We start from the raw sequence: 26976 nt of genomic DNA on the forward strand, positions 1-26976 counted from the left end.
CTTTCAACATTAATTAGTAAACCTGTAATTTTGCAGATTTCCCAGGACTAGATATTTCTTTCAGGTGACAGCCCAATAGGCAGAGGGTGACTTTGTCATTGTAAGTAATGGCTAGCCACTTTGAAGGCAGGCCAGGCCAGGATAAGTATCGTGGTCTGAAGAGGGAAGAGCCCTCCATAGGCTGGGTAATCCTTAACAAAGCATTTCTCTTTGTTCTTAATTTCTCCATGGATCAGGCTGCACTGGCTGCCTTGAAAGTCCCCTTCAGCTCCGTGTGTGTATGTGTGTGTGTGTGTGTGTGTGTGTGTGTGTGTGTGTGTGTGTGTGTGTGTCTGAGCTGGGGAAGAATGTCAGTGTTGTAACACCAGAGGGAAAAGCAAACAGGACACCTACACTTTGAAGAAGTGTTGTGCAGACACCTGTGTGCTGGCCCTAAGCCACGTGTGTGGATTTCTGCACACAGGTGCCAGGGTGATGCCTGGGCTGATGATAGCAAGCAGGATGCCACTGCAACACTTCACCACGGAGAGGCAAACTGGCTTTGCCAGCGTGTAAATGCTCTAGGGTGCTTCCCACAGGTTGTTTCCCCCTGCAAGTTAGCAATATTCATTCCTTCTCGAGACAAAGTAAAACCTGTTCATTTTTAAAAGGATAATTTATAATCCAATAGAGTTTGCTCACTTCTCATCTACTGACAGACATTTCTGTTACCTCTCATCCTAGCAAGTAAAGGAAATTGTTTGGGCCATTGGGCCAAAAGTATCAGAGTACACAAAGAATCTTATACCACCAGTGTCTCTGTTAACTGAACTGTTTTCCTGTGTGTCCCTCCAATCATCAGACCTTGTAACACAAATTCCTAAATGATCTTAATAAAAAAAAAAACCCAGGGCTAGATATTGGGGTAAATGCTGAAAGATCAGAGAGACAAAGGAGCCAGCCACTGCCACATCTCACCTCACCAGTTCCACCAATCTTCTGGCTGAAATCCTCTGTTTCCTCAGCCAAAAGGGGTTCAGCTGAAAAAGCATCTAGCTGAAAGGGACGCTTCAGCCTTTAATTCCTGTCTCCTTACACCTTCTATACCTTTCTCCGCCCTGCTATCACTTCCTGAGATTAAAAGGTGTGTGTGCTTCCCAGTACTGGGACTAAAGGTGTGTGCCACCACTGCCTGACTCTGTGTTCTCTCCTAGACTGAGTCAATCTCATGTAGTCCAGAGTAGCTTTGAACTCACAGAGATCCAGACAGATCTCTGTCTTCTGAGTGCTAGGATTAAAGGTTTGTACCACCACTGCCTGGCCTCTATGTTTAATCTAGTGGCTTATTCTGATCTCTGATCCTCAGGCAAGCTTTATTAGGATACACAATATATCACCACATTACCTTTCTCATCTCACACCACTCTGCCTTCCCATCCTCAGAAAGGACGGACCTCCTACAATGCTACTCTTCCTCAGCACCTCTTGGACTTAGATATTTTAATATATTTTGTATGTTTTTTTTTTTAACTTTTAGAAGGAAAGTTATATTCTTGGCCAAGATTATATTATGAAAATGAAATTCCTGGGGGAGCTCTACATGGTGGTGATGCGGTGGAAGAAGAAACTTTGGGCTCCAACCTCTCACTTGATTAAATGTCTTATCTTCATCCCTTGGATACTGTTTGCTCGCTCATTCCTTTTCTTGCCCTCCCTCAGCCCTGTTTCTTGCCGCCCCCCCTTTTTCAGATGATGCACTTCCTCCACGCTTCTGTGCTAATCACCCTCTCCCATCTTTTCTGCTGGAGAAAACTTTCCTCTCCTGCACAACTTCTTCATCCTGCCAGGTGACTCTGCCCTACATGGCTGGTCCTTTACTGCTCTGTGGACACATCTGGCTGTGTGGGAATCCAGGGGTTAACTTCCTCCCTTGTCTTTTCTTTCTGAAGAATGTTTGAATTCCTGTGAAGGTCTAGTCTTTATTTTACTTTATGATAACTGGGCTATAAAATCCAGCCCTTCATGAGTGTCACTGATGACTTCCTGCTATACTGAAATCTCGCTGACATTTCTCTCGTGAGCATACTCAGAACTCACCATTTGTCACACTACTCTTGTTTCTTAGGCATATTGTTGCTTAGACAGCTTAGTAGGTAATGAAAGTTAACAATTGATTTTTACTCTTCTCAGGTTAGATATTCTAAATCTTTTTGCTCTTCTAATGACTATCTGTCATGTGCTTATATGGGAAAAATAAAATATATATATATTTCTTTATAGCAGTTGCCAGCACTGATTACCTCATTTGTCCTTACCTTACTGTTTTTCAAAATTTGCACATTTTTTATATATATTTTGCCGACATCTGTTTCTGAAAGTAACTCTTGCTGTATTTACTCCTCCTTGGCTTCATTTTGGTTCCACTAAGGGATGTTTTAGTACTGCCTTTTTTATTATTATTAAAAATGCCTCATTTTAGAGAGAGTGGCCAGTTGTGTTAGAGACTGATAAGGTGCTTAGTGTCCAACCCGATAGCCATTTGACCCATAAACCTATAATCTTCCAGAACTCTAGAACACACTCTTACTTGAATCCTGGCCTTAAACCCTATTTCCTTTCCCCTGCAGTGCTGATGTATGGTCAAAGCCAAAAACCATCCTCCTTTTCAGGCCCCATCAGCAGTTAGTTCTGAATGCACTGCTTGTATACTTTTCTCAACTTGAATTCCTTCTAGAGGTCCTGAAGGACACTGTTAAAACAGAGCAAATAAACTCACAGAGGCCAATCACAGAAGGCATGCCAGCCTGAGAGAAGGGGTGAAGCCAGAGCCCCCTGTTCTGCTTTCTGTCGGCTCTGTAAAAGCCAAGAGGAGCTGTGGGTCAGCACAGACTCGCCTGCTATGTGGTACCTTCCACTCATTAGTGAGGCTGAGCGGGGCTTTATGTTAATACTCTCACTCTCAGGATTATAGCTTTCTCATCCAAATGATTGAGAAGCAAAAATAAACAAAGTGAGCCAATTTAAATGAAATCCTCTCAACATTATAGGAGGAGATAGGAACTTCAGAGAATACTGGCATTCGTGTTGCATATCTTATCCAAATCGGTTTGCAATATGCTCAGCATCTTAATTTGCATTACTTCATTCAAATGTTAAGAAAGAAAAGAGTGTTATTGTCTACTGTAATTACTTGGGGTTCAGGACTTAAGTAAGGTATTATAATCAGGTTAAGCCCTTTAAAAATACAAAAACAAAAAACAAAAAACAAAACCCCTCCTTGTTTGTACAAGTTTATAATTAACTGCACAGAAGAGTTAATGGGACTCTGTGATATTGATGCCATGAGTGGATGTTCTCTTCTAGTTGAGGGGCAGTTGGGCATTGTATCAGATGGTGGTACAGAAGAAAAAAAATGTAGTGACCATTATACCCGAGCATGATGCCATTAATTTACTACTAGAGAAAGTATTCAATTCACATGCTAGTTGAGTTGTAGAGGTCGGCCAGAGGGTATTTCCAAGAACCCTGCTGATCCCTCTTGTGATTGCTGTGACGTATTTTACACAGCTGACTGAAGCTAACACACAATGAGTGATGAAGGGTGTGTGCTCCAATGGCCCCTTAACCTATGGAGATTTTTGTGACTCAGCTCTCAAAGCAAATTAGGCTTACTCCCCATGTTTTAACAAAATAACATGCATCATGACTTTATATAGAATTCTGATTTGACTTCTAATGTAGGTATTTTTGGTCTTGGAATCTTTGGATACACCAAATAAGCACAATTAAATTTTCAAAGGGATGTAGACTGGGAAACTGACTTGCAGGTAAAATCAGATGCCAGTGGAGGATGTTCCCTCCCTCCCTCCCTCCCTCCCTCCCTCCCTCCCTCCCTCCCTCCCTCCCTCCCTCCCTCTTTCTCTCCTTTTCTCTTTTCCTTTGTGGTACTGAGGCTCAAACCCAGGGCCTTGTACATGTTAAGCATGGACACTAACACTGAATTGAATTCCAGCCCAGGAGTCTTTCTTTTACTCCCTTTAATATCTCCCACAGTCCCTAGTTAGAAACCAAGAGAAGTGATAACCAGGCTATGGGGTCAACCATATATACACTCAGTACTTTATTAATTTCTCATACCATAAAGTTTTCAGAGAAAGCTGTGGCATCATAAAAGTAAGGGGGTATAAAAGCATGTTCTGCATACCTTTGGCTTAACTGCAGTGCTGGGATTTAAACACACAGAACAACTAACACTTTCACAACAACAAAATACCAAATGAGATGCTGCTAGGAAACATCTGGTCGCTGCACTGTTTACAGCCAATTCCAGTGGTGAATAAAAGGGGTGAATGGACTTCCAGAGAGGGCACATTCTGGTCCCCTGGCAGCAAGGTAGAGTTTTTCTGCTGGAGGGAACACTAGATGGTTGCATTTCTATTTTTGTCCAAACAGAAAACTTCTTCCATTCTCATAGGGGTTTCAAAAGGATTGCAACAGCAGATGGAAAGAACCCATATACACTCATGCATGCAATTACTAGGAGCTAATTGAATTTGAGGATTAGGTCTATCATTAGAGGGAAACGAAGCCTGTCTATGTCTCCCATAAATGGTTATACACTCTGAAGTAGATATGGCACAGGCCATGATTTGGATATAAGATCACTGAAGTATTAGATGCTGCTAATGTTTAGTCCCTATAATGAAAATGATGATGAGTGACATGAAATATGTGCTTGCATATTTTAGACAGTATTTTTTCAACTGGAGGACACACCAGTAAAATAACTCAAGGACTGTTCTCCACCTGTGGGTTGTGACTTTTTGGGGGTTGAATGACCCTTTCCTAGGGATCATCTAAGACCATTAGAAAACATAGATTTTACATTATAATTCATAACAGTAGCAAAATTACAGTTATGAAGTAGAACCAAAAATACTTTTATGGTTGGGGTCACCACAACCTGAGGAACTGTATTAAAAGTTCACAGCATTAAGAAGGTTGAGAACCACTGAATTATACTATAATGAATGGAAATTTTGGTGGAGGAAAAAGGGGGAAATCAGAGAAGTTCTATCTCACACTGGTAACTAAGAAGACACTGGGGCCAGAACATATCTTGAACTAAATTTGTAAGTCAACCAACAAGTACACTAATTTATCCTGCTTGAAATGACAAGACATAAAGTTAAGAAAAGTTAATATACAGTTTCAGGGTCCAATTCCTTTTGTGTCAGTGAAAACACTGAATGATTGACAAACTCAATTCTGCGTTCATACTTGACTCAATCAGATCACAAGTATAGGTCACACTGTCTCCTTAATCAATCAGTATGACACCCTGCTTGGCCAATGGGAAGTTTATACCATCTGCTGCCCCATAGTCTACTTCTCTAGAGAGATTTTTCCACATAGCTTTCCCTGGGTTTACTTGATCAGAAACACTCTGTCCAATTTTTCTGTTTGTGAGCAGCCAGTCATCATACACGAGCAACAAACTGTGCAAGCTTAGCTTGCAACGATGGAATTTAGTATAATCATCAAACACGGCAAAGGTAATCTAACACACGCTTAATGGTATGGACAGCCACTGTGAATTATGCTAATTAGGCATAAATGGGAAGCAGCTCAGGAAAATGATTGCAATTAATATTATTTTACATAGACTCACTGAGCAAGTCCAAGATGGGGTGAGGAAAAGGAGAAATCAGATATCTCTAAAGACCTCTGCATTTTAATCTGGGCCTAAGGGAATGTCTGACAATCAGAACAGGATATGAGACAAGTGATTTTCTTTTTTTTTAATAGCTAAAGTACAGAAGTTGCACTGAGAAAAACAGATCTATTGAAGAGATTCATGGCTGTTCTTATAATAACACACAGGCCTGCACCAGCTATTATTGCACAGTGGGCGATCTCAGAACACCTTGGTTTAGGACACAGCTGTTTATTTGGTTCAAATCCCTGTGCTGTGTGTGCTGTGGACAGAGGTGTTCAGAGCAAGTTTGTCTCTGTCCCACTGGATGCCGCCGGTCTGTCCACTGTCATTGTGACCACACGCAGGGCTCTGACGAGGAGCTGGCTTTATTGGAGCCTATGGTTGATCTCACTTGTCCTCACAGAGGCTGTTCCAGCTTCCTTGGGAAATGATGGCTGGTTCCAAAAGCCACCGTGGCAGGGAGCCCATGGGAGGAAGCTCCCCATACCTTGGGGGTCCTGAACCATTCTTCTCGCTGAAGTTCTGGCTTGCCCATATTCAAGAGAAGGGTGACACAAACCCCAGATCGCACTAGGAAGAGTGTCAAAACCACATTGCAAGATGTATGTGCCAGAAGAGAGATGTTCTAGTACCACTTTTGGAAAGTAAATCTGTCAGTTATTGCCATTCTTTCTTCCTCTCCAGAAGGTACTCCTTCAAATATGCATTTATTGGCCTTTTAAACTTTATTTCCGCCGAAGCACACATGATAAAACACATGACATTAGATGTGTAATATGTCCCCACAAATGACATGGGCCACAGAGGTTAGAGTCACTTCTCAATATTAGTTAAAAGTCTAAATCAGCATTCCAAGTCAAGCATATCACAGTCCTGGTCTCTGAGGTGAAAGCGTGGGATAACAAACGCAGTCAGCATCACCCGCATTTATGCATGCATCTTGCGGGGTGACTCTGTCCAGTGAACTCGAGTCTTCCCTCCTTGATTACGGCTAAACCAGAACTTCAGCGAGAAGAATGGTTCAGGACCCCCAAAGTATGGGGAGCTTCCTCCCATGGGCTCCCTGCCACGGTGGCTTTTGGAATCAGCCATCATTTCCCAAGGAAGCTGGAACAGCCTCTGTGAGGACAAGTGAGATCAACCATAGGCTCCAATAAAGCCAGCTCCACGTCAGAGCCCTGCGTGTGGTCACAATGACAGTGGACAGACCGGCGGCATCCAGTGGGACAGAGACAAACTTGCTCTGAACACCTCTGTCCACAGCACACACAGCACATGGATTTGAACCAAATAAACAGCTGTGTCCTAAACCAAGGTGTTCTGAGATCGCCCGCTGTGCAATAATAGCTGATGCCGGCCTGTGTGTTATTATAAGAACAGCCATGGATCTCTTCAATAGATCTGTTTTTCTCAGTGCAACTTCTGTACTTTAGCTATTAAAAAAAAAAGAAAATCACTTGTCTCATATCCTGTTCTGATTGTCAGACATTCCCTTAGGCCCAGATTAAAATGCAGAGGTCTTTAGAGATATCTGATTTCTCCTTTTCCTCACCCCATCTTGGACTTGCTCAGTGAGTCTATGTAAAATAATATTAATTGCAATCATTTTCCTGAGCTGCTTCCCATTTATGCCTAATTAGCATAATTCACAGTGGCTGTCCATACCATTAAGCGTGTGTTAGATTACCTTTGCCGTGTTTGATGATTATACTAAATTCCATCGTTGCAAGCTAAGCTTGCACGGTTTGTTGCTCATGTATGATGACTGGCTGCTCACAAACAGAAAAATTGGACAGTGTTTCTGATCAAGTAAACCCAGGAAAAGCTATGTGGAGAAATCTCTCTAGAGACATGACTGCATCCAGGGAATGTCTGAAAATTTCAGTCCTCACCAGACTGAACAAACTCTGCACCTAACATTTGCCTTGGGTCTGTTCATCGTTCAGTGTTTCCATTTACACAAAAAGAGGTTGATCTTAAGACTACACATTGACTTTACTGTTTAATAGGTCTTTTGTTTTAATTTGGAGGCATCGTGGTCCAAGTACAGAACAAACCAGCCAGATCATTATGGTGAAAATCACTTGACCTTAGGAGAGAGAGGGGCAGAAAATAGTGGAAATGAAACTCATCTTTATCTTTGATCTTTTGCTGTCTGTGAGACTTGGGAAATGACAGTTCCTGTTCTAAATTCTTTGTTTTCCATCTGTGAAATAGGAGTTTGATGTCAGACAAAGACAGGTGGAGGACACAACATTTCTACTAACTAGGTAGTTGTCATCCTTGCTCCAGACAGGGAAGTGTTGATTTAAAGCTATGTACAGCTTTCCAAATCCATGGTTATGACTCTCAGTGAATCAACTAACTTATCTTTGAGATTTTCCCACATCATTCTTTGTTCATACTTTTTCCTTTTAATTTTTTCTACAATACTTTTAAGCATTTGGATGGTTGCTACCATGAGAAGGTGATAATGAGCTAGGTCATTATATGTTACTTTTAAGACTGAACAATAGTTGGGGATTACATATTAGTCTTAAAAATATTTTTGTGTGGATGGTTTTGATTTTGTTCCATATATAATGTACAGGTCTTTCATTTGATTTGTTAAGAATTACATCAGGGCTGGAGAGATGACTCAGAGGTTGAGAGTCCTTGCTGCTCTTCCAAAAGAACCATTTTTGGTTCCCAGCACCTATATTGTGTGGTTCATAGCCACCTGTAAGTCTAATTCTAGGGGATCTGATGCCATCTCTTGGCCTCTGTTGGCACTGCATTCATGTGTACATACCAACATACATAGACACACAATTAAAAGTAAAAAAAAAAAGAATTACATGCATATGTGTGCCTTTGCAACATTCTTTTTTTTAAAAAAAAAAAAAAAGATTTATTTATCTATTATGTATACAGTATCCTGTCTGCATGTATCCCTGCCCACCAGAAGAGGGTACTAGATCTCATTATCAATGGTTGTGAGCCACAATGTGGTTACCCGGAATTGAACTCAGGACCTCTGAAAGAGCAGCCAGTGCTCTTAACCTCTGAGCCATCTCTCCACCCTGCCACATTCTTTATACCTTTTATTCCTAACTATTTTTTTTTTTTTTTTTTTTGGTTTTTCGAGACAGGGTTTCTCTGCGTAGCTTTGCGCCTTTCCTGGAGCTCACTTGGTAGCCCAGGCTGGCCTCGAACTCACGGAGATCCGCCTGGCTCTGCCTCCCGAGTGCTGGGATTAAAGGCGTGCGCCACCACCGCCCGGCCTTATTCCTAACTATTTTTGATGGCAAATCAAGAATAACAACTTAAACTTTTCCTTCAGAAGTAACCATACACCAAATTCTTGCATTATAATTTTCCTTCATCTAAAATGTTTTTCTCTGTGGCCAGGTTGGAGACATGAGTAAGCCTCAGTATTCTGTCAAGTAGATTCCCTGATCTTGAGTTTCTTGCTGTTCTAATTTCATTCTGTTGCTGTGGTAAAACACGTTGACCAGAAGCAGTATAGGGAAGGAAAAATGGACTTTCTTTGGTTTGAAATTCCATCACTGTGGGACAGTCACCCATGTGCGTGCTTTAGACGCCTGTGAATCCCATATCTACAGTCAAGAGTAGAGAGGTGCGAATTCACCCATGCTGCCTTCTCCATATGCTCAACTAGCTTTCTTGACTTTTCTATAATTTAGGGCCCTGCCAATGAAATGGTGCCACCACAGTGGGTGGGGTCAGTTAACAGTCAAGTCAATACCTCACAGACATATCCACAGGCCAAATATACCTAGGTAATTTCTCAGCTGAGACTTTTCCCAGGTGATTCTAGTTTCTAGTGAGTTGATATTAAAGACTAATCATCACAATTTGCAAAACAGAGCCTCAAAATATTCTGTTTTTAATTTTCAGTTTTCTGTGAGAGAACTGAATCTTGGTAAGCAGATTTGCCCAGGACTATAGCTAGCTGAACATAAGACTGATATCTGAGCAATATGAATCACAACACATTCACCATATCTGCCTGCCTGTATAAAGTCAGATCTTGTTTGTACTTTTTGGTTAAATGTAAATTCCAGGAGAGAATGAATTTTGCTTTTATATTACTATATCCTCATTGTCTTAAACAAAGCCTAACATGAGGGGAACGTAAGGGCTCTAAATCGATTACTGCTGTTATAACAAAATACTACAAGTTGCATCCATAATAAGCTCTTAAGATTACAGTATCCTTTCTTTCATGAGAATCTTAATTCTCCCCATCTAGAGTTTGAGAAGTCTAGGATCTAGGTGCTGGGAAAATTCATGTCTAGCACAGGCTCCCTCTCTGTTTCCAAGGGATAACTACTTTCTACATCATGACAAGCTAGAACAACACAGAAATGGGGGCTCAGTCCTCTGCCCATGACAGAGAAGATGGAGAGACTTGGCAGCTCATTCACCTGTCTTCTATAAGGGCATCAATGTCGTTCACAAAGGCAGAGGCTCATGATCTAGTCACTTCCCTGGAGGACTCACCACCTCCTATCACCTACGCCACATCAATAAAGTTTCCAGGTGAATTTCGGAGAGATACGAACTTTCCAATTGTAGGCATCCTCTTCTCTTTTTGGAGAGAAGGAGATTCTCTCTAGTAGAAGTCATACTTTTCTTCTATGTGGCTGTCTGAGTGCACCCAAGCTTTTATGAATCCAGGTTCTCAAAGAATGGCTGTGAGAAAGACAAGTGCCCTCCTGGCAGTCTTAATAGTCTATCTTGGGGTGAGTATGGACAGCCATTTACTTGAAGGCACAGTATAGTGAGAAAAATAAGCCATTTCACCTCTAAAAATGCTCTCCACCCTTTCCTATCTTACTATGTAAGTTTATACAATTTATTTTTCCAAAGAACTTAGTCATCAACCTAGTAACCTTTGTGATATATTAAAAATTGAAGTTCCCTTTGCTTCTGGAAATTTGAAGCATTCATTTTCATTATGAAGGATCTATGTGAAAACCAAAGAGGAAACTCAGAGTTCAAGAAATAAAGAATAACGCTGTAATCATAACAGCTCATTATTTTGTTTTTAAGCCTGATCGTTCACAAGCTTATTTTCTGGAGTTGAATATTAATGGACTCAGGCTGTCTTTATGCAGAAGAGATCTTAGACAACAATGTTCGTAAGGAAGGACATTAATCAGGGGAGAGAGGAGAGCCTTGTTTCTAATAATGTTTGCATAATAGCTACCCTTGGGTGTGTTTCTTGGCTTAAAATAAGTACCCATGCTTTCCATATCCAACACAATGGAAAATATTTGTGGTTATGATTCTGTTATACAATCTTCTACGTACTTATGGGGATATCAAACTGAGAGGCTGCTGGAGAGCCTCAGAAGCAAGCAGCATCGCTCATGAATGAAATAAGGTAGAAGTTGAAAGAGGCCCTGCATGGAGGATTGGTGGTAAATGACTTAAAAGCAAGTCATGACTGATTTCAGAAGGAGAGAAGAAGCAGGCTGGCCTGCTAGAGGACATTTGGATGGTCCTGTGATCTGATTTTAACTCTTCTGTTTGCTTCTTACCACCTGGAAGATGGTGACGGGTACCTAAGAAGAGCCAGTCCAAGTACCTAATCTTGGCATACAAGCACTCACTTCCGTGGCCTGTGAAGCTACAGCAGATGTGATGTGGGGTTGCCCTCTGCTCAGAACTCTTTGCAGCTTCCCTCAAGTACTATATTTTCAAGTTCCATGTTTTTGTTCACATTCTTCCCTCATCTTATAAGGCCTTTCCAAGTCTTCTTCACCAATTAATTTTACTTCTCAGGCATAGTCGGTTTAAATTTCCCATCCTCCACAAAATCTTCTTTGACTGTACTGGTAGCCACAGGTCTTACCTACCCTCTCCTGCTGATTGATTGGTTCACATCTTTACACGGCATATGCCCTGGGGATTTCTTCTGTTGTCTGGATTTATTGGGTACATGAGCCAAGTCTGATTTTACATAAATGTTTAAAAATAATGACCTCATTTTCTCATAGCTTTCTTTCTCTCTCCTATTTTTTATGCTCACTTACATTCTGAGAAGAGGTCTATATAGTCTTGAAAACATAAGCAGAGCTGCTGTTTGATCTTCTGAGTGTGGGTTACAAGACCGTGTAAAGGTTCATTTTGTAGCTTTGTTTACCTTTATTATTATTTTTTTTATTTTTTTACAATCAGGACAGTCCACTGCAGCCAAGGGAGCATTCAATCGTATAAAAATCCAAACTTATTTGCTTTTCCAAGCTGAAATTGCTAATATTTTTCCTCAGCCTTCCCTTCCTTGTGATCTGTTATGGGGTTTCTATCCTGAAAGAAAACACCACCTCATGGCTCCTTGATCTGTCCTTCCCACCTGAAATATGATGCATTAACAGAGCTTCCCATGAGCAACTTCAAAGGTCAGGTCAACCTTAACAGAAATTTCCTTCTGAATAGTAGTGTGTGTGTGTGTGTGTGTGTGTGTGTGTGTGTGTGTGTGTGTGTTTATGTGAAGTCACAGAAGTGTTGAAAAACTACCCCTACCATCTATTTATAAAGCCTTTTAAAAGCTTTAACCCTCACTACAGAGGCGGACATTACAACTGTTGGCCTTCTTTGTCAAGGAGAAAAAAAAATGGCTTAAAATGTTTGTGTTCAGCAAATCATACAGAATTATGTCCTTATCCATCACTGTTTCCACAGCACTACAAACTTGGGAACAGTGTTTTCGGCCACCTTCTGCAGGTGTCATGGTGCCTAGTGGAGCTCCACCCACAGTGAGGTCAGTGTAGCAGTGGACAGAGGCCTAGGTGTAGGAGCGTGCATTATGGTGCTGGCAGACCATGCTAGGCTCTGTGCCCCAAGGCCACTTCACTCCCCATGTCAGGATCTTTATGAAACAAAGGTTCTGTAGGCATAGTCATTCTTTTCTGTTGTTTCAATACCTCTCCCCTTCTTGCTTCTTTTTTATAAATAGCTTTCTTGATAATATCATGCATGTTACAATGCATTCTGGTTCCTCTCACCTCTCCCTCTCCCTCCCACGGTCAGTCTCCCCCACTAATCCTTTCCACAGTCATGTCCTTTTGAATTGCTTTGGGGCCCACTTTGGGTTTTTTCCTTACTTTCTTTTTGTTCAGCTCAAAGACTAACTGATGAGCCCCTGTGTTGTATGAAGGGAGATTGGGGTCACAGAACGGCTCAAAGCTAAGTGTGCATTGCTTATATAGCTTTTTATAGTCCTTTCCAGTCCTGCACATTCCCCCTTCCTTCTTCTTGCCTCTTCCTTCCTTCCATGTTCAAACAGCCACCCTCTTTTCTGTAGGTTTTCAAAGCTTCTGCTTTGGCAAAGAGAAGGTACTCAGTCTTGTAGTACTGGATGCCATTGTTTACTCAGGACTCTTAAATGTGTAATAGAGAGTCAGTGGCAGCAAGGATTCTCTCTCTCTCTCTCTCTCTCTCTCTCTCTCTCTCTCTCTCTCTCTCTCTCTCTCCCTCCCTCCCTCCCTCCCTCTCATAGTGTGTGTGTGTGTGTGTGTGTGTGTGTGTGTGTGTGTGTGTGTGTGTGTGTGTGTGTGTTGTATGATTTATGTATGCACATCCAGAGATCAACTTCAGGTTTGGTTCTTCAAGGACCATCCACCTAGTTTTTGAGGCAGGATATTTCACTGGAACCTGGCACTTGCAGGGTAGGCTGGGCTTGCTAGTCAACAAGATCCAGGAATTTGATGGTCTCCCCTCTCTTGTGCTGGAATCACATGCTTATGCCACCATGTCTAGCTTTTCTTTTATTTGGGTCTTGGGGATCAAACTCAGTTCCTCGCGCTTGCATAGCAAGCACTTTCCTGAATGAGCTGTGGAGCCAGCTCTGTAGCCCTTGTTTCTTGATACATGCTACTAGACTTTCATTTAAGCAAACTGAGACATTAATTGAATAAGAGCAAAATGGTCCTTTGTAAAATAAACTTAGCTTATTTTTTCTTCTGAAGCTCTGTGACTTGAAGTGCTAAGTCCATTGTTTGACTAGTTTCCAAATTGATATATCCCCTTCTCCACAGGCATCAGTTCTACAAGAATGCAGGTAGCATCTCCCTTCGTGAACCATGATTGTCTTAGATGTGCATGACTGTTTCCCTTTTATTAACACAATATTATTATTTATTTTCTATATCCTACATGCATAAAACATTAGAAATTTTAATTTTTCTTTCTAAAGTTACAAATACCTTACAAATAACTCAAGTTACCAAAGACTTTTATGCTTATTTCCATCATGACCAACCACCTATTAATTTAAGGTCAAACATGATTATTCTCCCCAGAACACAACTGAAACATTGATTTCCTCTTCTATATCTCTAATCCCCCAATATCCGTGGCAGTGAGTGCTCGTCGCTTCAGTATTCCCAGCTGAAATGGCTGGAGATGTACTGAATCTCTAGAGAACAACGTAGAAGGACAGAAAGGAGGAGCCATGATGATTAACCCGTCCAGCTAGCCCACGAGCTCTAGACTTTCTCTTTTGCAGTTGTGGAAACTGAGGCTCATGGGATTAATATTGGTTTGTCCAGCGTTCCACTCCACACCTCTTCAGGTCACATTTCAATCTAATGTGACTCCACGTTTCACATCATCTTTGCAGTACCAGGATGGGGGTGGGGTGGGGTCAGTAAAGTGCTAGAATCATGTATATGATTGGTACTAGGGTAGGAAAGGACTTGAAGAAGGGGATTTCGTCTGTTTAATGAAGAATCCCTGGTTCCTGTCCCCCGTATAAATTACTTCTCCTACATATGGAACCATTCAGCTCTAACGTCTCAGTGAGAGGGTCTTCTACTAATGAGACATCTCTCTTTTGTTTTCCACAGCAATTTTGCAGGCAGTAATAACTGGTGACCTTATGAAGGTAAGCTCTTCTCCTACCACAATGTTGGTGATTGCCTCTCCAGATTTTCATGATCCAGTCTATAAACTACTTCCCTTGCCTGCACTGGCTGAGGAGAAGGAGGAATGAACAGAGAGAGTGAGGAGAGCACTCATCACGTTCTGCATCTCCTAACAGCAAAGGAGTGTGGTAGAATTCCCTGGACTTGCCTTGGTGCCTTAAAAAAAAGAATTGTATTCCCAGGATGCAATGCTCATTGTGCCTAGAATCCCTGCTATCTAAGACTAATCTTTGAAGAATCTGAAGGCTTCTTTTTCAGATGTATCTGTGAATGAATACATACATAAGAATGGCCTGAGTAAGACCTAGAAATGCATGAACCAGCTCAGAGCTTGCACCTGTTGATATACTCATCTGCTTTAGAAGTCACAGCTGACTAAAAAAAGGCAGGCTAGTCCATCTGGGGCATTTCAACTTGTGCTTGTATTTTCTGGTGAATTTGGTTCACAAGGAAGGAAATGGTCACCATCTCCTTGAAAGCAAATGTCAGTTCTGAAGGTAGATTGCCTGACTTAAGATCTTGCCTCTGTCATTCACTCTATGTGTGGTTTTATGCCTTTAGCACATTTTCTCGGTGCCTTGATTTCTTTATCTGTAAAACAGGATAACAGTGTTATTTCTTTCTTGGTTTGTTGTAAGACTGGATGTAATCATATGATAAGGCTGCCAATACTGTTCATGTTGCATAGAAAGATGCCTGAAATGTTAGCTGGCTTAGTCTTGCTATATAAATTTTTTCTAACAACATAGTTATTAAAAATATTTGTCATGATGTATTCTGTGAGTATTCTAAAAGATCTAACTGTTCTTGGGTTATTTATCTGGGGGCTCATGACTACCTATGAGTCTCTGTGTTACTCCAGCAGTGCTAGTGTGTTGGCACTGGAATGGCACTGACTGCCTCTGAAGGGGTGTCTTAGTTTGCATTTTTATTGCTGTGGAGAGGCACCATGACCACAGCAACTCCTATAAAGTAAAACATTTAATTGGGGTGGTGGCTTACAGTTCAGAGGTTCAGTCCATTATCATCATAGTGGGGAGCATGGCACCATGCAGGCAGACATGGTGCTGGACCTGAGAGTGCTACATCTTGTAGGCAACAGGAAGTTGACTGACTGATACACTGAGGGAAGCTTGAGAAAAGAGACCTCAAAACCCGCCCCCACAGTGACATACTTTCTCCAACAAGGTCACACCTAATAGTGCCACTCCCTTTGTGGGCCATTTTCTTTCAGACCACCACAGTGGGTGATGTACCTTTCCCATCAGCCCATGTACAGTACAGGCTGAGAAACCAGTCTGTAAAAGGAAGCTGAGAATTACTAACTTTTTCCTCTTCTCTTTTCCCTGTCTAGTGTGTTCCCCTTTCTCTTTCCTCTTCCTCTTCCTTTCCTTTTCTTCTTTCCTTACTGTTTTGAAGCATACCCATTGAACAAACCAAAGTATGTCTGTTCTATATTTTCTGCACACCACTAGCAGAAAGCAAAATGAGAGAGAGAGAGGGTTGCCTACATATGGGCCAATTGCAGGCTCATTCATATGATTCTGGCCATGTTGTCTGTTCTGTTTTCTGTGGTGATATATTGTGTCTCCCAATATATTGTGTACCCTAATAAACTTATCTGGGGATCAGTGGACAGAACCAGTCACTAGATTAGACATAGAGGCCAAACAGTGATAGCACACACCTTTAATTCCAGCACTTGAGATCTCATGCCTTTGCTTGGAAAGCACACACACCTTTAATCCCAGGAAGTGATGGCAGGAAGCAGAAAAGTATATAAGGCATGAGGACCAGGAACTAGAGGCTTTTAGCAGCAGTTCAGCTGAGACCCTCAAAGATGAGGACTCAGAGGCTTTCAGTCTGAGGATTTGTGGAAACAGGATCAGCTGAGGAGTTGGTGAGGTGAGGTTGGCTGTGGCTTGTTCTGCTTCTCTGTTCTTTCAGCTTTCACCCCAATTTATGTTACAGTTTTCCACTGTAACATTTCCATTTCCAGAGGAATGTTGCCCAGAGAAGAAGTCTCACCCCTAAACAGGATTCTTGGAAGTTCATGGTCATTGCCCTTTAGTGGGCTAGCCAGCACCAGTATACAATCCTGCAAGGACTTACTTACCTTGGATTCTGTGGAAAGCAAGAACAAGCCTGCCCTTGGACACTTCTAATCCAGTTCGCAATCTGAAGCTCTTTCCTTATGCTTTTATTATAGGAAAACAACTCCCCAGATCCTAGATGTATTGCTACACATTAAAAAATACAGAGAATTTCTTAAAATACAAGCAATCACTGTATCTATCTGGTTATCCTGGCACAATCTACATTATAATTATTTCCTAAATGTCTGAGGAATGACTTGGTAATACTTTATTTACTATGAGATGAAATACAGACAATGAAGAGCTTTCTTTTTCAATCATTTCTCTTTGTGTGTGTGTGTGTGTGTGTGTGTGTGTGTGTGTGTGTGTGTGTGTTTATCTCTCATCTTCTCAATTTTCTTTTACTTCCCTCATGTGAAGAATGCACAATACATATGAAACAGGGAGAGAGAGAGAGAGAGAGAGAGAGAGAGAGAGAGAGAGAGAGAGAGAGAGAGAGAGAGAGAGAGAAGAGCAGACTCCGGGGCTCCCATGAGGTGGGGATACGTAACAATTTAATAACTTAAATTGCTAATGGGCTGACTTTTAGTCATAGTATGCAACCTTCCCAAAAGGCAAGTTCAGCACAGCTGATCCCTACTTGGCCTGGGCAGGTCTGTACTGCCATCGTCACTGGATCTGCCCACAAAGAAACAGTGTCATCACAAGAGACTGTGGCAGAGCACAGCAAGATTCTCCTTTGGCTCTCCATGCTGCTTCCTCCTGTTCTCTTGCCCTAAAGTTTGGGGGTACAACTTCCCTTAGCTCCCAACCTTCCGACACCTCAGATAAGCCCCCTTTCTTGATCGAATTTCTAGATACTTTTCCCTGGTTCCTTCCCAAAACTCTGCTTATATCCCTGGCGTCCCTCTGCTGGCCTCATACCATCTCTCCCTGCAATCAACTCTTCTGTTTTTCCTGTGGAATTTGGATGCCTGCGAGGCTGGTGACTGAGTCATATTGTTGTTGCTTATGTGTTAGTATTCTTGAGACCTGCTCTGGTGATAGATTCTTCTTTGTCTTCAAATAATCTATGAGAAGCTTCACCAAGGCTCCTCTTGTCCTGACATTCCACGGTTTGGAAAACAGTGACACATTTATACTTTGTAGAGCATCTGATACTTCATGAACTAGGTCTGCATCTTCATTTGCCCACCCTACTCGCTGGTGGCTAAATTCTTGGCTTCTACCACCGGCTGTTGGCTATTGGTGAAATTATTAAGGCCACTCCATGTAATTAAAAGGAAGATTTATTTAGTGGGTAATTTACAAATGAAGGGATAGGTAGGTCGTGGGGTCTGGGGAAGGTGTATCACAGACCAGTGGTGTTCTCTGGAGCTCTGCTCAGTCAACCTCCAGCGTCCAGGGTCCAGGAACAAAGAGAGAGCTGGCCCATCTGGATCTCAGGTCTCCAGGGTCCTCCCTTGGCCACGCCTTATAGGCGTGACAGTTGCCGAAGCCTCAATGGGGGTTGGAACTTCCAGATCAAAGCTGGAATGGCTACCCACTACAGTTGGCTGTTCTCATATAGAAACAATGACCTTCACACATTTTGCTTCTCTTTATTACATGATCATCTCTAGCCGTGTTGCATATACACTGCCTGATTCACAAAAGGTATCAGGATGAAAAAAAAATGAACCTTCCCTCCTAGTGTGTGTGCATGCACACATGTGTGCACACAATATGTGTGTACGAGCACTGTGTGCAGGAAAATGAAGCATTTGGTGATTGTGTTCATGACATGTCAAAGAACAGCTAAAGATACAGGAAAGGATCGTAGAGAGCCAGAGCCAGGTTCTTCCTGCTGTAGCAAAAGCTGGATAAACCTCAGGAAATTTTAGTTTTCTTCTCAGAGTCTGGGGCTCCACAGAGGGGGAAGAAAGCCAGTTCAGCACATTCCTGCTTCCTTGAGCTATTTGATACCCTCAGACTTTTTCCGGAGTTATGTCAGGCATCGACCATCCATGTGAGTGATGAAGGGTTGGAGCTTCATCACTTCTCGCTGCATCCTCTGAGGCTAAAAGCATCTGTGGTTTACTAAGTGACTTTTCTGTGTGACCTTGGAGCTTTTATCCCCGTTCTGTATGCTGCTGCTGATATTCTTTCCTTGTGTCTCTTCCTTTCAGCTCATAGAAAGCTATAAGAACGGAGGCAGCTTGTTAATTCAGGGACCAGACCACTGTTCACTCCTTCACTACGCAGCTAAAACTGGCAATGGGGAGATTGTGAAGTACATCCTTGACCACGGTGAGTAGGCAATCTACCAGGGATCACTTCTCTCTGAGATTCTAGACAGCATCATCTGTACTGACACTCAACCAGGAGATCTTCACAATGGAATACCAATTGTCTCTCTGATACCCACTGATGCATCTGGGCCATCTTAACCAAGCAATTAAAATAAACCATTTTTATATCCAGATTTCAAAAGGGAAGGCTTTGGGGAAGTAATTAATTTAAAAATTTTAAAACAGCTTTTGAAAATTAGTGAATTGCTGGGAGCTGTGGTGAATGCCATCAACCTCAGTACCTAGGAGGCAGAGTCATGTGGAATACTATGAGTTTGAGGACAGCCTGGTCTACAGAGTGAGTGATAGGCCAGCCAAGGCTACACAGTAAGACCCTGTTTCAAAAATAAATGATTAGATACAATTAATTAATTTTAATCTTTTAAAAATTTGTATCTTTATTTTCATTGTACAAATGTTTTGCTTGCACATGTGCTTGTTTATCACGTGTGTGCCTGGTCCCTCTGGAGGTCAGAAGAAGGCACTGGAACAGGAGTTACAGGCAGTTGTGAACCACTGGGTGGGTGCTGGGATTTGAACCTCGTCCTCTGCAAGGGTAGCCAGTGCTCTTAACCACTGAGCCATCTCTCCAGCCCCTAACTTTATTTATTTATTTAATTGATTAAAATTTTTATTACCCAAATAAAGCCTGACATAGTTGTCTTTATTTTGCAGAACTTTGTATAAATTAACTTTCTGGGCTCAGCCAGGTCATCTATATCAGAAGGTTGATCCTTCTGCAGATTCTTATGTTTGCTCCACCCCATTTTTCTAGTGTCTTAGTTTTTGTTTTTTGGCTCTCATTTGTCTTTTCTCCCAGCTCACACTTCATTCTCTGGAAAAATTCATGCTGCCATGTCCCGTGTGGCTGCCTGGGCCTCACCTTCCAGACGGTGCACTAACTGCGCTTCTGGCTTGGTCTTAGATAATTCCGAAGATGGAGAGCTGATGGCTTAACATCTGCCTCTAGAGCCCAATGGAAACATTATTACACATAAGGAACAGAAACCACTCAGCTTCACGTGTTTATGATGTGACTAGAAATAGAGAAGAGCAGGGGGGTGGGGTAGAAGGAAAAATATGCCTCTCTTTGAGGCATTTCAGGGTAAATAAGTGAGAGTCTGTCTGTGAGACCCGGGTCCACAGAAAGCCTAGGCAACTTTCTTGGAGCATTGATGCTGAGCCTGCTTCCTTTGCACACCCGCCAAGCCATCTCTCCAGCCCTTCAAGCTCCCTTCCTCTGCACAGGCATGCAGGCTGCAGACAGTGAGTAGATTAACGAGTACTCACATCCCTTTGCTTTCCTTTTATGCAACTGGGGACATTTACGTTTTTCTACTCGTTCTTTCCCCCCTTCCTTTATCCTTTCAACAAATCCATGTGGAATCCCTGCTATAGGCTGACACGCTCAAATATGCACTCAACAGAAAATACATTCAATATTTTCAGGCAATAGCAGGCTGAAAAAAAAAACTACAATTAGTGTACAAATCAATTCATCACAGTTAAATGTGGATGTTTTAGGTCCTGCTATAAAGCCACACGTAGATAACACAGCTACCATTTTTCAATCTCGTATAATATGCCAAATGCCTGTACAGAACACACCACATAATTTTTTCTTTGCAAAGACCTTGTAAGGTAGATATTAGGCTGTCAATCACTTGAGACTCCTTCCTTCGTCTTTCTCATGAAGAAAGAGTTTGCTTCAACTCTTGGCCAGAATTATGCTTAAAAGGATGGAAGGAAGGGCTGTGAAGGTAGAAAGGAGGGTGCTGGAGAATGGCTTTCCCCAGCAGACCGGGTAGTTCCACTCCCACCTGTCCTAGAAAGATGAACTGTGGTCTTGAGTTTGTTGTAGGCATCATTCATTCTGCTCCCCTATCATCTACCTGCTACACTTTAGGGAAAGACTTGCAAATGAAATCGTGGCATGATTTTTGCTGCACACATACGCCACAGGTTTATTCTGTTATACATGGTGATTTCTCAAAAAGACTGATGGGGAGCAGAAGCAAATTTTGGAATATTGCACATGGACACCAATTAAAGCCACACTCAGCTATGAGACTTCTTCCTTTTAAGAAAAGTCCTCAGGATTTGTACAAAGTTCAGAAGGTGGCCGTCTGATCTGAGGCAGCATCTTTCTACGCAGTCCTGACTATCCTGGAGTTCTCAGGACAGACTGGCCTCAAACTTGCAGCAATCTTCCCTCTTCTGTTTTCCAGGTACTGGGATTAGAAGTGTTGCCTGTCACTTCCAGCTAACCTGTGCATTTTCATATCATACACTATCTTTGCAGAGCCATTTACCTCTCTGAAATGATGGGAAGCCCTCTTGGGCACAGTATCCTTGAGGTCAGGGAGAGATAAACGGAAAGCATTGCCCTGGGCATACTTTATCCTCAGTACTTCATGAACTCTCTGCAGACTAACATAATCTCTTCTGACTCGGTAGTACTGCAGAATAACAGAAATGTTTTCTTATGCTGAAAATGTCTTGACATTCATGTATATGTGTGTATCAGCTTGGTTCAAGTCTCTCGGATGGCTTCAGATAATAGAAATCCCACAGGTTTTTCAAAGAGTTTGTTATGGGGATCCCACCAGGGGTGACCACTCAGACATAATTTAGAGCCAACTGAAAGTCTTTATTTCAGCTAGCTGGGACTACACCCAGGCATTTGGGACCTAAGTGTAGCCCCAAACATTTGGACCAATGGGACTTTTAAAGGCAAAAACCACATCTTAGCAACTGCAGCAAGAGGTTTGCACAGGCAAGCAGTTTAACAGAAGCTGAGATAAGTTAGCTGGGGTATCTTGGCCTCAGGTCCTAGAATAGAGTTGAGTAATTTTCCATGCGATTCTCCATCAAGGAGCTCAAATTCTAATTAAATCTGAAATGGCCTCAGCAAGAACACAAGATGGAGGGATCAGCACAGCTTGTTTGCCCTGTCATCTGACTGCACTCAGCCTTTGCTGACAGTGGTTATTAGGTACTGCTGGGCCCTTTTCACGGTACCTAAGTCGTATTCTGCATGGTCCCTTGAGTCAGTTCTCAGCTCACAGCATCCTTCTTGCCCTGAGCGTCACTGTGCTTTGTCCCTTCGTTGGGTGCTTAGGGAGAGGAGAGTGATTAACAATCAGGAGGACACTTTCTGATCCAGAGTCCCCAGAGATGAGTTATCTGAAGCACCAGCCATACCATTTCCTTCAAAGGGCTCTTTTAAGATGGCTGTGGGGTATGGGCTGGGACTGGGATGTGTCCTGAGAAAGCCATAGGAGGCACCTTCCTCTGTACTTCTCTCAGACGTGCAAAACACTGCTTTCTTTTAGAGGGAAAACAAAAAGCTGGAATCTGGGCATTTCAAGGCCTGAAAAGCCAATGGGAGGAGGAAGAGTGGAAACAATTCCAGAGACAGGGCAGAGGCTGTGGATCCAGGGGCTCCAGCAGGGACTCTCAGTGGTTCCTACCTTTCAGCTCCTTTCAACCATCATTTTTACTGGCTGCCTCCCCCTACTTAGCCCCTCCAAGACTTTTGTGTGGTTTTCTCCCTTTGCTACCCAGAGCATTTTGTTCTTTTGTCTTTCTTCTCCCGGTGCCCACCCCGCTGCCCCCTACTGTTTCCTCAGATAGAAACTGCACTCATGCATTTCCTTTTTATTTCAATGGGTTATTTTGTCTTCTCTCTTTTTTCTGACCCCAGTCTTTCTTTTCTGCTTTTTTTAACCCCCACTTTTTTTTTCTGCCTCTGGTCCCAGAGAGAAAGGACTACCATCCCGCTGAGACAGGATGACAGTGCTGTTAGCATTCCCAGTGCCAGCTCGATCCACATCTGTGCAGCCTTTGTCCTGCGGCAGGGGAGGATTTGGAATGGTCTGCTGGCAGCGTCAGGGAGACTGATGGGAAAAGAGGTCCTGGGAGGAAGTCTGGGGCAATGGAAGGAACAGCAGAGAGGATTTGGAGGCATTGGTAGGAGGCAAATTAAAGAATGCACGTTATAAAAGGCCCATCATCTAGAATGCATATGCAGTGCAGACGATGAGGTCACTGGAGCAGGAACTGGAGTGGCCAGTGTAAGAGCTCACAGATGTAGTGCTGGGCAGCAGAACTTCAGAAAGTTCCAGTCCTTACCACAACATTCACATTCTCACTTTGAAAGATTTGTGACATTTTGCTGCATTCTGCATTCCCTATATTTTAGTCTGAATTGTACCTGTGATGGGTTGAATATACAGTGTTCTTCACAGGCTCGTGCAATTTTTCACCTCTGTGAACACGTGGTCTGCAGTTGGTGCTGGTGTTTTGAGCAACTGTTAACCTTAGGAGGTAGAAGAGGTGAGGCTTGACGGTGAAAGGTCAGCCTTGTTCCAGCTAAAGCTCTCTGCTTTCCGGCTGGTTCTATGGAATACACACCTGCCGCATGCTTTCATCACCCTGGACCATGTTACCACCGTGCCTTCTCCGCCATGATGGTCTGTTCTCTTTGAAATGTGAGCCCATACATTGGTCCTCTCCTCCTTTGCTTCTGTTATGTATTTTGCCACAGAGACATGAAAAGAAACTAACGCTGTTCCTCAATTTTCAGATGTTTCCCTGTATCCTGCAACTTTTTGAATCCATGTTTCATCTATGGGTCTTTCTCTGAAGGAAAAAAGAAAAACACCTAAAAATGATATTTGGGTTTCAGATGCTTTTGAAAATTTTTTTATAATTATTGACCCATTGTTGCTAAAATGTATTGTCTAGATGTTAAGTTTAAATTCTTACAATTCTACACAGTAAACTCTCTTATCTCCATTGGACAGGGAGTTAAACCTGAGGCACTGTGAGGTGCCCAAACTCATGCACATGTATGATGTATGATACAGTTTCTGTCCCCCCCCCCCCATTCAAGGGGATATGAACACAGGCATGGGTAAGAAGCCACAAGACATGGCAGCTGCATACTAGTGTCCTCTGTTAAGTTCCAGTGAGAACATGCATAGGATTCTGGAAGAAAGGTGAAGATTTCATAGAGAAATTTGCACCCTAGTCCTTCAATAAAGACTTCAAAACACTTATTTTCTGGTGCAGGGAAGCTGTGTGAGAGAGTAAACCCTCGAGATACAAGGATTCTGTGTTAAGTACTTTTCTGTTGCTGTGATAAAAACCTTGACCAAAGCAAAGAATTTTGAGGCTTCCAGTTTTAGGTTGGAGTCCATCTGAGGTGAAATGCAGAAGCCATGGTGGCTGGTAGAAGGAGCTGAGAGCCCATGTCTTCAACTGCAGGCATGAAGCAGAGAGGACAAACTGGAAGTGGCAGACGCTTATTAAATCTCCAGGTCTGCCCTCAGTGACTTATTCAGTAAATCTGTACCACCTGAACCTACCCAAACATCACCACCAATTGAGGACCAGGTGCTCAAATGCCTGAGACTATGGGGGGGGGGCATTCTCATTCACACCACCCCAGAGTCCTTCTGTTTAGGGGAAGAACTGTGAATTGTCTGTTGACAGTTCAGTGTTCTTATTTCAAATTCCATGGGGAAAAGAGTACAGCATGCATAATGGGGATATTCATCCATCTATCTATCTATCTATCTATCTATCTATCTATCTATCTATCTATCTATCATCTATCTATTTATCATCTATCTGTCTATCTATCTATCTCTACTATCTATCTCTATCTTCTATCTATCTATCTATCTATCTATCTATCTATCTATCTATCTATCTATCTATCTATCTATCTATCTATCTCAAGTCCAACTCTGAACCATTGACACACGTTAAAAAAAATACAGTTCTGCCGGGCGGTGGTGGCGCACGCCTTTAATCCCAGCACTCGGGAGGCAGAGCCAGGCGGATCTCTGTGAGTTCGAGGCCAGCCTGGGCTACCAAGTGAGCTCCAGGAAAGGCGCAAAGCTACGCAGAGAAACCCTGTCTCGAAAAACCAAAAAAAAAAAAAAAATACAGTTCTGTTGACTTTTTATCGTCTTTCTTTTTTCCTTTATTAGTGAGACTCAGATCAACAAAAAATATTAGGTGCTATATTTTAAAATTCACTTTATCTTTTAAAAGAATTTGGTGTGGGTTTTGTTGATTATTTTGATCATTTTAGCTACCCATTCTCCAAGCTGCACACTGAGGTTACTAAATAGGTCAGCACAGTGTTAAACAAAGCATATCTCCCATAGGCCAGCACAGTACAAACCAGGAGGGAATGATGGCTTGAATTCAGATGCATTTGGCATCAACTCTTCTGGTGTCTTTGCCATGCAAACATAATCCTTAGGGCAATGGTTCTCAACTTTCTCAGTGCTGACACTTTCATACCGTTCCTCTTGTCATAGTGACCCACAACCATAAAATTACTTCATCACTACTTCCTAACTGTAATTTTGCTACTGCTAGGAATCATAACGTAAGTGTGTGATAGGCAGGATATCTGATATGTGATCTCTGAAGGGGTTGTGACCCACAGGTTGAGAAGCACTGCTTTAAGAGCTGGTTCTGAAAATGACAAGTAAATGTGCCAGCACTCTTTTTCCCCCTCTCATACATTGCATCCTGACTGCATTTTCCCCTCCCTCCACTCCCTCTGCCCCCCTGAACCTCTCCTCTCCCCCAGATGCACTCCTCCTCCATTTCCCTTAAAAAAAAAAAAGCAGCCCTCCCAGAGATATCAACTGAATATAACAAATTACAATAAGACTAGGCACAAACCCTCATATCAAGGCTGGGTGAGGCAACCCAGTAGGAGGAAAAAGGTCCCAAGGCCCTGGCCCCTTAAACACAGCTCCCTACTCCCACCTGGCATGATCTGGCTACTGCCCTTCCCTCTCCTTCATTGACTATTTGCTTGCCAGTGTTTGAAAAATTCTTCAATCATTCAGCTGTCTATTTGATGGAGGATCGGGGACATTAGGTTAATTGTATCAATCACTTTCCAGTCCTTCACTGAAGTGGAGTCCCTTTAGATAGGATTTAAGAGCACACATGCCAGCTTCCAGCATTGGTGGCTTTTCTTCTTACCTCTGCCAGCTGCAGTGGACTGAAGGAACAGCTGAGGAACCCTGAGTAGCCAGAGGCATACCCAAATCAGACTGGATAAGCATTGTGGCATAACTCAGGGCTCCAGTTGTGGTGCTCCAGGTCAGCACTGTGAGGAACAAAGTCCTTTTCCTTTTCTTCATCTTTACCTTGTCAAACTGTTACTGTCTTAGCCCAATCAAAATGCTGCAAGAGCTCCTTACCAGCACAGAGCCGTAGACCCAGCAAGTCTTGGGACTCACTGAAGAGCCTTAGGATTCTGAAGATCAGGAAAGAGTAAAGGAGAAGATGCTGTAAGGCCTTTGTTGCCATAGTCACTGTGCAGAGAGCAGCAGTGATGGGAATACAGCTGCCAGGTGAAGCTGTGCTGCTGTGCTCCTGGAAGAGCTCTCTAAGTAAATGGCTTAAAAGGCTCTCTGAAGATAGCAGGGTCTCTTTAGGTGGAGCTTCAGGTGCCGTGATGCTCTTGCTCCTGATCCTGTTGAGGCTCTCCTCTCAGAAACTGAACAATTGAACAAGCCTGGAGTGCGTGGATCTCTAGAATTTGAGTCAACAAGTGGCTTAAAATCAAGAGGGAGTTAGCGGCCCTTTTATGTCACCTTCCTTCACTGATGTCGCAGTGTTTTGACTTAATATGGTCAGCTACCATGTGCCCAAAAGCACTACAGTTGTTACTCTACATTTTATGAAGTACTTATGGGGTACCAGGCACTGTTGCTAAACAGATTTTATTGACTCATAGAAACTCAAGGTGGAAGGTAAATGTCACCATTAATTGATCCATATACTTATTGATATAAAATTTATAACAATAATGTGATTCTTACATTTCAGAGATTTAGAATAATTCACTTAAGGAAGCAAGACATATATTTGAA

At 42.5% G+C, this 26976-nt stretch overlaps 1 protein-coding gene across 5 annotated transcripts in view; it reads left to right on the forward strand.

Annotated features, from left to right (window-relative positions):
• Dgki (diacylglycerol kinase iota) overlaps nt 1-26976 on the forward strand; it is a 452147-nt gene that overhangs the window by 410258 nt on the left and 14913 nt on the right. For all 5 annotated transcript variants that reach the window (XM_015989976.3, XM_015989977.3, XM_076566517.1 and 2 more), the window contains 2 exons: nt 14557-14594; nt 18899-19019. In XM_015989976.3, coding sequence (XP_015845462.1) covers nt 14557-14594; nt 18899-19019 — 159 coding nt within the window. The remainder of the gene's footprint in view (nt 1-14556; nt 14595-18898; nt 19020-26976) is intronic.

The sequence above is a fragment of the Peromyscus maniculatus genome, chromosome 3, assembly GCF_049852395.1.
Source record: "Peromyscus maniculatus bairdii isolate BWxNUB_F1_BW_parent chromosome 3, HU_Pman_BW_mat_3.1, whole genome shotgun sequence".
NCBI classification, from domain to species: domain Eukaryota; kingdom Metazoa; phylum Chordata; class Mammalia; order Rodentia; family Cricetidae; genus Peromyscus; species Peromyscus maniculatus.